The following is a 13,392-nucleotide window of genomic DNA, read 5'->3' on the forward strand; positions in this document are numbered from 1 at the left end:
AAGGGAGAGCAAATAAGGTGCTAGATTTCCAGCTAATTACATCTACATTAACCCCCATTCCAATGCTCTCTGTCGGGGAGCACTGTTGTTCATTTCGCTGGACTGAGGTCAGAGGGAATTCCCTGGAGGCTTCATTCATGTGGGGACCCTGCATATGGATTTGGGGTTTTCACTGTCATCCATAGCCACCTGCAAAACAAGCTGTTCAGAATTGAAAGTCTAATGCCATTCCTTCCTCTGGATTGAGATTTTATTATTTACTCTCTTTGGGTCACACAGGTGGATTTAGCTGGCACCTTAATCAATTGGCTGGTTGTTTTAAGACAGTGGTTCTCAACCTTCCTAATGCCTCAACCCTTTAATACAGTTCCTCATGTTGGAGTGACCCCCCAACCATAAAATTATATTCGTTGCTATTTCATAACTGTAATTTTGCTACTGTTATGAATCTGATAGGCAAGATGTATTTTATTGTCACAAATTAAACATAATTAAAGCATAGTGATAAATCACAAAACAACATGTCATTAAATATTGATTTCTAATGACAAATAAATGAAATGTTATCTGGAAGCACGGTGTAGCATGGGTAAGTCTTCACACCGGTTACTCGAATGCTAGCTTATCTGCATGTGGGCGGACCCTCCTGGAGACGGATAGAGGAGCGGTGTCTCAGTTCCTAAGAATATCGGAAATACATGTTTTCAGAAGGTCTTAGGTGACCCCTGTCAAAGGGTCATTCAACACCCTAAGGAGTCACGATCCACAGTTGGGAACTGCTGTTTTAAGGCAAGCCTTTTAGATACCAAATGCTATTCTTTCTAATAACGGAGCACCCTCTGGTTCCTTCAGCACACCTTGCTCCAGCACCTGTATTGTCTGTGCTCTCTTCATGAGGAACAGTATCCCGCAGGGCCACATCAGAAGGACAAATTATTCTTAGATCGGGGCTAGACTTAGTTGTGAGCCCCAAAGCCACTCATGTGTATACATGATTTATAAATGTCCTTGGTCTACTTTAGGGAAATCATTATTATTTTATTTGAGAATATTACCATTCATCCCCCCCAAAAGGCATATATTGCTACATAAATATTAACTATGTTACTCTATCATTAACAGAGTTTATGCTATAGAATGTAAAATACTGTTTAAAAAATAAAGTATATATGTATAAAACAGCTTATTACATTTTTTCATACACAGGGGATGAAATAAATGGGATGTTCCCATTTACCCCCAACAGCAACCAACTGAATAAGAAATAAACAAAAAGTACAGACTGAGGTATCAGAACTCGGGATGGAGGTTGAAGCGTTGGAGAGTTGGGTTGAGGACAGAAGTGGAGGAAAGGAGGGATTGATCAGAAGGCCCCGGAAACCGGGAGACCACCTGGAGCTCTTACTCATCCTGGTCACTTAAGTAGTGCAAACTGGCCATGGGAATTCCTGGACCACACAACAGGAAAGGGGTGCAGGGAGAGCTAGGCGTTGTAGAGGAGAAAGCGCTGTTGAATTTGGCTGAGGGCTGGGCTGGAGGGGCACAAGGGCTTGGAGGAACTGCAAGGCCAGCAGGGAAGAGGGAACACAGGTGGTTCTCTGCACACAGTAGGCTTTTATGAGAAAGAGTCTTTGGAGGCACACCCATAAGGGAAAGACAGAGAACCCCCGCCTTCACCACAAGAAATTTGAACCCTACCATTTACCACAGCATCTCTGACCAGCTAACTGTCCCTTCACTTCCCTGGGCACGTGTATCGGATTCCATCAATCATCTATAACCCCTGCATCAGTATTGAGAAAAGCGAGCGATAAGAGTGCTTTGTAGGGTTCTCCTGAGAACCAAGGCCGTTGATGTGGGGTTTCCTCTGACTCTGAAGGCCCGTGGAGCAGAGTGACAGCAGCCTATGGGGCTCCCAGGGTTGTTGGTCTTTGTAGAGGCGGTTTGTCATGGCTTTCTCCCATGGAGCGGTTGATGGGAGCCGGCCCAAGTCTTTAGGGTGTCACTTCATTGTTTGGTCCCTGCATCACCAGGGCACCTAGTCATAAATTTTCCCCATGAAAATCACAATACAAAATTTTAAGCAAAAGTAGGATAACCAATTAACAACAAACGCACAATAGAAAAAGATCAAATGGAACCTTAGAAAAGAAGTTAAATGGGCCCTTATAAAAATTTTAAGGCATGCTCATGAAAATACTCTATTAGCAACCTACAGACTGGGTAAAATCTTCAGAAACAACTTATTCAATAAGGATTTCATCTCTAAAATCTGTTGAGAAGTGCAGCAAGTAAACAAAAAGATAAACAACCCAGTCATAAAAGAGACAAAAAATGGACATGAACAGAACTGTCACCGAAGAAGATACCCATATAGCCCCTGACATATGAAAACTGTTGAAGATCATTAGTCATTAGACAGAAGCAAATCAAAACTAAAACGAGATGCCATTTTACCCCAGGTAAAGTGATACTGAAAACACACACACACACACACACACACACACACACACACACATATATATATATATATATATGGAAAACAGTAAGGCTCATCTCAAAAATACTAGAACTAGATCCAGCAATCCCATTCCAAGGAATGAGGGAAAATTCCATTATCTGTCAATTCCACAAAAAATCCCACCAATTTTTGACATCGCCTTAGGGATACTCTAAAACAAAAACCAAGCCCACTGCCATCGCGTCTTTTCCAATTCATAGTGATGGTATCCATCAGAGTAGAGCCGTTCCTAAATGTTTCTAAGACTGTAAATCTTTACAAAACCAAACTCTTTACCCCAGAGAAGCTGGTGGGTTTAAACTGCTGATATTTCACTAAATGGTCCAAATGCTTAACTCATTGTGCCATCAGGGCCCCTGTGTACCCCAGAGGCCTAAGAATTGTACAGTAGACACATGCACATTTGTATTCACTGCTGCTTTATTCGCAGTAGCATATGATCTACAGCAGCAATCGAAGTGTCCACCAATAAATGACTGGATAAGTAAACTGTGTGACATTCATGCAATGAATACTAGGCAATAATAAAGGACACTGATGATTTCGTGTAACATATTAACATGGGTGGACCTGGAGGGCAGAATGCTAAGTGGAATAAGTAAAGAAAACAAGGACACATGTTATATTATCCCTCTTCTATAAGGAGATAAGTATAGATAATTATGTGCAGATAGAGAGATCGATGGTCATTAGAGGTTAGCAAGAAGGATTTAGATCATAGAGACTTGTTGTTTTGGGGGTGGTTTGCTTGTTTTTCATGAAGGGATAAATGACACTGGATGTGGATGTAGTGAGCACAGCACAATCAAATATCCATCAATGTTTGGGTACATATGGAGAGGTATAGGGTAGGTATTGTATGGGTAGCTATATATTGGTAAAGGGTAGGTATTGTATGGGTAGCTATATATTTATACAAAAGTGAGGACAGAAAGAAGTACCTATAAACAAACAAACAAAACACCAAACGCACAGCCAACAAGTAAATTCTGACTCCTATAAACCCTACAGGACAAAGTAGAACTGCTCCTTAAGGTTTTCCAAAGTCTAAATCTTTACAGAAGTAGACTGCCATGTATTTCTCCTAGAGAGCAGCTGGTGGGTCTGAACCAGCACCTGGTGCTTAGCAGCTCCATACAGAACCCACCGGGCCACCAGGAACCCTTGGTCTATCTATATGTAACAAAAAAGAGACTCTGCCATGGAGTCGATTCTGGCACATAGCTACCCTACAGGATGGAGTAGAACTGCCCCGTATGGTCTCTGAGAGTGTACCTCTTTACCGGGGTAGGAAGTCTCGTCGTTCTCCCCTGCAATGGCAGGTAGAGTTTTGGTGTTTTAGTGTTGTTGTTGTGGTGGTGGTTTTGTTTGTTCTTTTAGTTAGTTAGTTTTTTGTATGTATGTATGTATGTATTATGTATGTATATATGTGTGTATGTATGTATTACTAGGCAGGTAGTTTTGAAGTACCGACATTGAGGTTAGCAGTCATGTGTTACTACCCACTATGCCACCAAGGCTCTTAGATATATCTATTTTTTTAATGTGGGTAGAAGCACATATATTCATTCATTGAAACACAAACAAGGGACACAATCAAAAACATTAAGATTGGTTTACTGGGTTTTAAAGCCCAGGACCTTATGTCATGAGATAGATCAGTCAATTGGCATAAACGGTTTCCCCCAATCACAGTCTCTATCCTAGTGAACCGGGTAGCCTCTGGAGCTTGCAGGTCGTCATCTGAGACACAGTTGCTGGTCTCTGCTTGCCAGGAGCAAACTAGTACAAAGGAAAATGAAAAGTTCAGAAAAGGAATAAGTCGACATCTACCTTGAGACTGGAAGAACTAGGTGTGTCCAGGTACCACCACTGACTGTTCTGCTGAGGTCACAATGGATGGTCTCAGGAAGCACGGGAGAAAATGTGCCGGAGAACTCACACTCCGTTAAACGAGCTTAAACAAGCAAGCAAATATACACACCCAAAGAGTAGATAACCAAGGCCTCTCCCCCTGCAACAGTCTTTAAACCTAGAACTGAAACTGTTGAGATAACCTTGTAGCCAAAAAGTTGTGTGGGACCCAAAATAAAGGATATTATCCACAAGATAGGTGTCTTAAAATGCAAAACTGAGGATGAGGGGGGAGGGAGCATTAGAAGTCATTGTGAGGATGTACATGAATACTATGTCAAGAAAACTACAGGAAAAAAAGAAGAAGAAATGGCCCGGAGTCGATGGTTATCCTGGGTCACAGAGGAGGAGTTGTTCCTTAGGGGCACTGAATTTGTGTTATGGTGGTGGACTAATTTGGGAAAGCCTGTCAATAACGATTGCCCAACATGAAGAGTAGAATCAATGGCACTGAACTCTTTATGTAGACCTTGTGGAATTGGAGAATGCTTTGTTGTGTGTGTCTTTGCCACAATTTCATGAATAACAAGGAGCACAAGGAAGAAGACACTGTTCTTGGATTGATTGCTGTCATCATTCCACAACTCATCTTGCTAGGATTGAATTAATGAATTGTGTGACATGTTTTTAAAGTGCAAATAAAACTGTTCAAAGGAAAAATAACGGAGGCTGATAAGATAAGGAGGCAAGGAACTTACCAGAGCACTGGAAATGGGACACACTGCATAATGTTGACACCGTGTGATAAAGGAGGTAATGAGTGTCACTGAACAGTTTGTGCATAAGCTGTCAAGTGAGAGGCTTAGCGTGCTTTGGGAACTTTCTCCCAAAACTCAGTAAAATATTATTTAAAACCAAAAAACTCCACAGCACACAAGACTCTCCCAGGCAGAAGGGAGGGGAAGCAGACCCAGAGCAGAGGCATCAGCTAGGAGCAGGTAATAGCTATGAAGCAGGCTAACAGTAAAATACCATGGTCCCGAAACAAGCAAACAAATGAAAATGAACAGCCTCCTGGAAACGCAGAGGAATCATTTTTGGCATGTAGGATGGGAACACAAGCCACCATTCAAATTCCTCTCAAGAGACTGGAGGACATGAGAACATTGTTGGCAATATTTTTTAGCCTAAATACTTACTCTTTTTTACAGGCTTTGGGCTTAAACTTCCAGGTGTTGAATGCCCCTTCGACAGCTTTGGGCAAATAAATGGGGTGCCTTTCTAGCCTCCTCTGAGTGCTGAGGGTCCTCCACTCGGCGCTCCTGCGCAGCTGGACATCTAGGGGATGCACCACCCGGGCAGCTATGGCCTCGGAATATCTCCGGGGTGCCCGCAGGATCCAGTTGGAGTGCAAGCTGTGGTTGCGGGAGCTGCTGGCCACTGGGAGAGAAAAGGGAGATTTGCCATCAAGAAAAACAGAAGACGAAAGGTGAATCTGATTGGGAACTCACAGCAAATGTGCAGGTACAACGTTTGCAGAGCACGTTTTAGAAAGGGCCAGCCATTTAAGGATGAGGGATTTGACTTTATAGTCGTGGTGTGCAAACGCAATAGGGTGATCTTCGTTAACAATGTGTACATATATTTATATTGTAAGAGAAGATAAGAATATAACAGAGACTTAAGCCCCTCTTTTTTTAATGAGTCCCTGGGTGGAGCAAAAGATCCTGGGTGGCATAGTGGTTACGAAATGGGCTGCTAACCATAAGGTCTGCGGTATGAAACCACCAGCCGCTCCTCGGGAGAAAGATGGGATTTTCTACTCCAGTAAAGAGTTATAGTCTTGGAACTAACACGGGGACAGTTCTCCCCAGTCCTATAGGGTCACTCTGAGTCACCATCGACTTGATGATAGTGGGTGGTGGTGGTGGTGGTGGTGGAGGTGGTGGTGGTGGTGGTGGTGCAGGTGGTAGTGGTGGAGGTGGTGGTGGAGGTGGAGGAGGTGGTGGTGGTGGTGGTGGAGGTGGTGGAGGTGGTTGTGGAAGTGGTGGTGGTGGTGGTGGTGGAGGTGAAGGAGGTGGTGGTGGTGGTGGTGGTGGTGGTGGTGGTGGTGGTGGTGGAGGTGGTAGTGGTGGAGGTGGTGGAGGTGGTGGTGGAGGTGGTGGTGGTGGAGGTGGTGGTGGTAGTGGTGGAGGTGGTGGAGGTGGTGGTGGAGGTGGTGGTGGTGGTGGTGGTGGTGGTGGTGGTGGTGGTGGTGGTGGAGGTGGTGGTGGTGGAGGTGGTGGAGGTGGTTGTGGAGGTGGTGGTGGTGGTGGTGGTGGTGGAGGTGAAGGAGGTGGTGGTGGTGGTGGTGGTGGTGGTGGTGGTGGTGGTGGTGGTGGTGGTGGTGGTGGTGGAGGTGGTGGAGGTGGTGGAGGTGGTGGTGGAGGTGGTGGTGGTGGTGGAGGTGGTGGTGGTGGTGGTGGAGGTGGTGGAGGTGGTGGTGGAGGTGGTGGTGGTGGTGGTGGTGGTGGTGGTGGTGGTGGTGGTGGTGGTGGTGGTGGAGGTGGTGGTGGTGGAGGTGGTGGAGGTGGTGGTGGAGGTGGTGGTGGTGGTGGTGGTGGTGGTGGTGGTGGTGGTGGTGGTGGTGGTGGTGGTGGAGGTGGTGGTGGTGGTGGTGGAGGTGGTGGTGGTGGAGGTGGTGGAGGTGGTGGTGGAGGTGGTGGTGGTGGTGGAGGTGGTGGAGGTGGTGGTGGAGGTGGTGGTGGTGGTGGAGGTGGTGGTGGTGGTGGTGGAGGTGGTGGTGGTGGAGGTGGTGGTGGAGGTGGTGGTGGAGGTGGTGGTGGTGGTGGAGGTGGTGCTGGAGGTGGTGGTGGTGGTGGTGGTGGAGGTGGTGGAGGTGGTGGTGGAGGTGGTGGTGGTGGAGGTGGTGGAGGTGGTGGTGGAGGTGGTGGTGGTGGAGGTGGTGGAGGTGGTGGTGATGGTGGTGGTGGTGGTGGTGCTGGTGGTGGAGGTGGTGGTGGTGGTGGAGGTGGTGCTGGAGGTGGTGGTGGAGGTGGTGGTGGAGATGGAGGTGGTGGTGGTGGTGGAGTTGGAGGTGGTGGTGGAGGAGGTGGTGGTGGTGGTGGTGGTGTGGGGCAAACGATTAGTTAAGAGCTTGACTGTTACCAAAGAGTCTGGCAGTGGAAACCTACCCAGAGGTGGGTTGGCAATCAGCTCCTGAAAGGCCAGCCTTCACAACCCTATGAAGCAAGCCCATTTTGCACACACAGGCTCACCATGTGTCTGAATCCATTTGAAATGTAAGCAACAACTATGGAGAGGTGTAGGTGGATACAGACAGAGATGGAGTTGGGGGGAGAGAGAGAGCAAGGTTTCAGTGGTTGTTATTGTTACGTATCCTCAAGGTGGTCCTGACCCATAGTGACAAAATACTGCCCGGTCCTGTGTCCTCCCCATAATTGTTCTTATGTTTGAGCCCATTGATGTAAACACTGCACTAATTCATCTTGTGGAAGGCCATCCTCTTTTTTGCCCTGCTACTTCACTAGGATTGATGTCCTTCCCCAGGGACTGGTCTCTCCTGACAACATGTCCAAAGTACATAAGAGGAGGTACTTGCTTCAAAGGAGCATTCTGGCTGTACTTCTCCCACGACAGAATTGTTTGTTCTTTTGGCAATCCGTGGTACTTTAATAAAACAATAACAATTCACATTGAAATATGAGAGTTCTACCGCTGAACTATGAAGACAATATTTGAATTATAATTCAATGGTAGAGTTCTCGTATTCTATGAGAGAGACCAGGGTTTTATTGCTAACCAATACATCTTGTGTAGAGTCACCACTAATCTGGCAGTGGAGGTCTACGTATTGCTAGGACGCCGAACAGATTTTAGGGAAGTTTCCAGACTAAGATGAACTAGCCAAGCTGTCAAAAAAAAGTCACTGAAAACTCAATGAGTGACACCACCTGATTCACAAGGATTGTACTAGACTAGGAAGCATTGCATTCTGAATTGGAAAGCAACTCCATGGCAGCTAACCTATGTCAGCAGGTGTGTGGGCATTGAAAGGACCCCAGATGGCACCATCATGTAAGCATTGGACTACTAATCATTGGGTTGTTGGTTGAAACTCAACCAGACACTCCTTGAAAGACAAGGCTGTCTGCTTCCATAAAGATGTATAGGCCCAGAAACACCACGTAAGTCTGCAATGAGTTAGAATTAATTTTATGGCAGTGGGGAGGTATTGAAATTTTTTTAGAAAGGACATATATAAAAAGGACGATGAGTGGTGGCATTACAGAGGTATACTTTTATTAATGTGATTTGTAGTAAACATACATATCACTACTATTTTAATGGGAAAACTGTAAGTATTAGCATCAAAAACAATTTAACTCCAAAGATGACATTTACATCTTCAGTGAACACCCTGTATTTCCCAGGTCTTCTTCTGGGGACAAGGCTGTGCATTGCCAGGAACTGAAGGGACTGCCTGGGAAGGGGCGGGGGGGGGGGGCGGCAAGCAAGTTACCCTGAACAGTAAGATAAGGTTTCCCAGCCTGAGTAACTTCCTGTGGAATTTTACAGAATCCCATGAAACCTAATTAACATAGATAAATGTCACAGTAAAAGAATAATAGTTTTAGCAATACTCAAGAATGATTTTATATTGATACCAAAGGTTGGTACTTTAATATCTTGGGGCCAATAACCCCCTGAATAAAATTTAAAGAAACAGACAGTGAGTGCTAGAATTTCGAAAGGGGCTCAACTCATGAACATGGGTAGAGTCTTGGTTCCTCATTGGGGGGGGGGGGGAACCAGCAACATGTATGCCGTGGCGAGGAGAGATGGAACTTCTTTTTGGCTTATCATTTTATTAGGGGCTCATACAACTCTTATAATATTCCATACATACATCAATTGTGTAAAACACATTTGTACATTCATTGCCCTCATCATTCTCAAAACATTTGCTCTCCACCCAAGCCCCTGGCATCAGATCCTCATTTTTCCCCTCCCTCCCCACTCCCTCCCTCATGAACTCTTGATAATTTATAAATTATTATTCTGTCATATCTTGCCCTGTCCGACGTCTCCCTTCTCCCAATCGGTTCCTCCTTTCCACCCCACCTTCTCTCCACCCTCCCGGTATCGCCAATCTCACCACTGGTCCTGACGGGATCATCCGCCCAGGATTCTCTGTGTTTCCAGTTCCTGTCTGTACCAGTGTCCATCCTCTGGTCTAGCCAGATTTGTAGGGGAGAATTGGGATCATGATAGTGGGGAGGAGTGGGTGAGGAAGCATTCAGGAGCTAGAGGAACGTTGTATGTTTCATCATTGCTACACTGCACCCTGAATGGCTCGTCTCCTCCCTATGATCCTCCCATAAGGGGATGTCCAATTGCCTACAGATGGGCTTTGGGTCTCCCCTCCTCACTCTGCCCATTCACAATGATATGATTTTTTGTTCTGATGATGCCTGATACCTGATCCCTTCAACACCTCGTGGTTGCACAGGCTTGTGAGCTTCTTCCATGTGGGCTTTGTTGCTTCTAAGCTAGATGGCTGCTTGTTTACCTTCAAGACTTTAAGAACCCAGATTCTATATCTTTTGATAGCCGGGCACCATCCGCTTTCTTCACCACATTTGCTCATGCACCCGCTTTGTCTTCAGCGATTGTGTTGGAAAGGTGAGCATCATAGAATGCCAATTTAATAGAACAAAGTGTTCTTACACTGGGGGAATACTTGAGGGGAGGCCCAATGTCCATCTGATACCTTAATACTAACCTATAAATATATGCACATGGATCTATTTCCAAATCCTCATATATAAATATATTTACATATCTACCTGCCTCTATTTAGACCTCTATTAATGCCCTTTGCCTCCTAGCTCTTTCCTCTATTTCCTTTGACTTTCCTCTTGTGCCACTATCATGCTCAGTCTTCATTTGGGTTTCAGTAAATCCTCTTGGTTACATTACCCTTGGTCACACCCTACCAGGCCTCCTACACCCACCTCCCCACTGATTTGGATCACTTGTTGTTCCCTTGTGCCTGGGTTTGTTAACACCACTACCTTTTCCCCCACCTCCCCCTCTCCCATGTGCCCCCAGAACTATCAGTCCAGTTTGTTCTCCTCCAGATTGTTCATCCAGCCTGTCTTATTTAGACAGACCCACGGAGATAATAACATGCACAAAAAACAACACAGAGCAAAACCAAGCAACAAAATAAAGCAAAACAACAAGCCAATGACAAAAATAACAAAACAACAAGAAAGAAAAGCTTGTAGTTAGTTCAAGGACTGTTTGTTGACTTTTAGGAGTGCTTTCCAGTCAAGTCTGATGCTCTCAGTCCTGGCCCCAAAGTTTCTTTTTGGTATTCCCTGGGGTCTTAGTTGCTCTGTTCCCCTTGCTGTTCTGTTCCACATCCTTAGTGTTTTGCCTCTGTGTGGTGGAATCAGATCGGGCAGAATTCCCACACTGTGTCTCCAGTGTTGGCCCCTGGAGGGCTATGGGTCAGTGAGGATGTCTTGTCTCATAGTGGGGACAGCCACTCTCTGTGAATTGGCTGCTCTGAGCAGGAATCTCTTCATCAAGATCTGATGGGCCAGCATGTGCTCCACTGTCTCTTCCTGCCCCTTCATTTGCTCCCGTGTGCTCTGATCAGACATGTCCCTCTCCTGGAACTGTAGATTCAGTGCCGTCCTCTGAAACAAACTCTTCCTTAGTGGTGGTATTGGGGGGGTGGGGGCAGGTGTTCACGCAGTTGGGATTGGGTCTGACCCCTCAAACCTCTCCACTGGTTCCCTACTCCATACTGGCATGTTGCATTCACATCTTGGAGCAGTGGGTTGAAGTCTGGTCCCTCTTTCCCTGTGGAAGTTCTTAGCTTTACTCTTGCTCTCCCTTCAGATCCCAGAGAGGAAGGCTTTCCTGGACTGCATCTCCACCTCTCTAGGGTGACCTGTGCAGTTCACAGGGCAATAGTGGAAAGGGGGGAAGATGTAGATTTTTAACAGAGTGGGCAAGGGGTCAGAACTGGTTCTGGCAGACAGACCTACATACAAGGCAAGCTAACTTCAGTAGGTTCAGAGGTTTGATTTCCCCTTCCCAACCTCACCATTCAAACCTATTCATCTTTCCATCCTGCCTCCCTCGCCCACTCAAACCACCAATATTTTTAGTCTCTACAATGAAACTTATAGATCCCTGGCAGTGCTGTGAGATAAGCGTTGGCTGTTAACCCCAAGGTCAGGAGTTCAAACCCACCAGCCACTCCATGGGAGAAAGATGTGACAGTCCTTTTCTCTAAAGATTTCAGGCTTGAAGACCCCACAGGGCAGTTACTGTCTGTCTTGAAGTATGGCTATGAGTTGACATCAACTTGATGGCAGTGGGTTTGATTTGATTTGGGTTTTTTCTTCCATGGTATCTTTGAGTGGTCCTGAACCTCAACCACTCAGGCAATGTATAAACTATTTGTATCACCCAGGAACTCTCTGGAATGTTCTGTGCCTTTTCAAAATGCCATGTGATTGGATCAAAGCTTTTCAAGACTGACATTTCACTAAGCAATCGACATTTAAGGTTTCCCTGTGTCTTTTTTTAGCTTGATACCTCATCCCTCTTATTTGTTGAGTAATATTCCATTGTTTTGATATATCTTTATCCATTCACCTACCAAAGGATATCTTGGCTGTGTCTAGTTTTATTTTAATACAGTTTACCTCTTCCCATTATTCAATAATTTTCCTGTAGCTGTCCTTCATAGAGTTTTACAAACATTCTAAGCAATCTTAGCTGTGGCAAGTGGATCAGAAGAAAGGAACTTTGGTCCAAATGTGGCCTCACAGTGTTGGAGAGTTAGGCTGGAAACATGGCAGCTCAGAAAACTAAAGCAAGAGGTCCCAAAGGGAACAGGCTCTGGGATCAGGCTATGGCTCGCAGGTGTGGGATTTCCCTTTAATCGTGGAGGTGCGATTCCTGATACCTACTCAGTCTACCAAAGACCTCAACCTGCTCACTCATCAGCTGCAAGGAGTCTGGCTTTCCGTGGCACTTACCATCAAAGTCCACGTCCTCGTTGGGGGGGTCGGTCTCAGTGGTGAAGGACCGCTTCTCAGTGTCCAGCTCTGAGATGATGGAGTCAAAGAAGGCTATTGCTTCTGCCACATCCGCACTGAACTGTGAGTACTTCTTTGGGTTTGCTTTCTGTGGGCAGAGAATGAGAGGAGAGTGTTCCTGAGCCAGCCTCCATGTGGTCTCGCGCATGTCAACCACAGAAGTTGAAAAGGATTAAGTGTTATCAAACCAAATTTATATGGAGTTTTAACTTTGTAGGATTTAAACAGCAAATTTGAACAACTGTCCTGGGGAAGGAAGGAAGATAGCCCAGACCCATAATTGTCTAGTTTAATCAACTTCTAATTATCTCAAAGAGGTAGAATGGAAAGGACAACACACACCGTTTTCCTGGTAACTAATTTGTTGCTAGATAATAGGTATACTAATTTGGTTTTCTTTGGTCTTGTTCTCTGCTGATAAACATCCAATCAGAAAATTCCCAGTTGCTTAGGTAACTGGCGAACCCCAGAAGTAAAAGCATCCTATTGGCCTAAAGTGACAAAATTCAAGCTCAAGGCATGACATGAACTAAAGAGAGCCTAGAGAGGATCATCCGAAAAGTCACCAATATTCAACTGGGTCTATTTACACAGCTAGTGGTAGAAACAACCCAACTGTCTATCAACAGATGAATGGGTAAGTAAAATGTGGTATGCACATACACTGGATTATTCCTGTCATAAGGAATAAAGAAGTTCCGATACATGCTACAGTATAGATAAAACTTGAAAACATTTTACTGGGTCACAAATATTGCATGATCACAATTAGGTGCATTATCTAGAATGGGAAAATACCTAGAGACAAGTGACTAATGGTGATCAGAGAGTAGGGTACTGAGTTTTTGCTTGAGATGATGTAAGCTTTTAGAATCAGATCATGATGATGGA

The 13,392-nt window shown here is 45.3% G+C and overlaps 1 protein-coding gene across 1 annotated transcript in view; it reads right to left on the minus strand.

The window, feature by feature from the left end:
- The window catches only part of C11H13orf42 (chromosome 11 C13orf42 homolog), a 35,685-nt gene that overhangs the window by 1,310 nt on the left and 20,983 nt on the right, over positions 1-13,392 (minus strand). Inside the window, exons 2-3 of the mRNA XM_075563543.1 lie at positions 12,442-12,589; positions 5,575-5,815 (exon numbers count right to left, since the gene is read on the minus strand). Of these exons, the coding sequence (XP_075419658.1) occupies positions 5,575-5,815; positions 12,442-12,589 (389 nt within the window). The remainder of the gene's footprint in view (positions 1-5,574; positions 5,816-12,441; positions 12,590-13,392) is intronic.

Source organism: Tenrec ecaudatus, chromosome 11, assembly GCF_050624435.1.
Source record: "Tenrec ecaudatus isolate mTenEca1 chromosome 11, mTenEca1.hap1, whole genome shotgun sequence".
Taxonomy (NCBI): domain Eukaryota; kingdom Metazoa; phylum Chordata; class Mammalia; order Afrosoricida; family Tenrecidae; genus Tenrec; species Tenrec ecaudatus.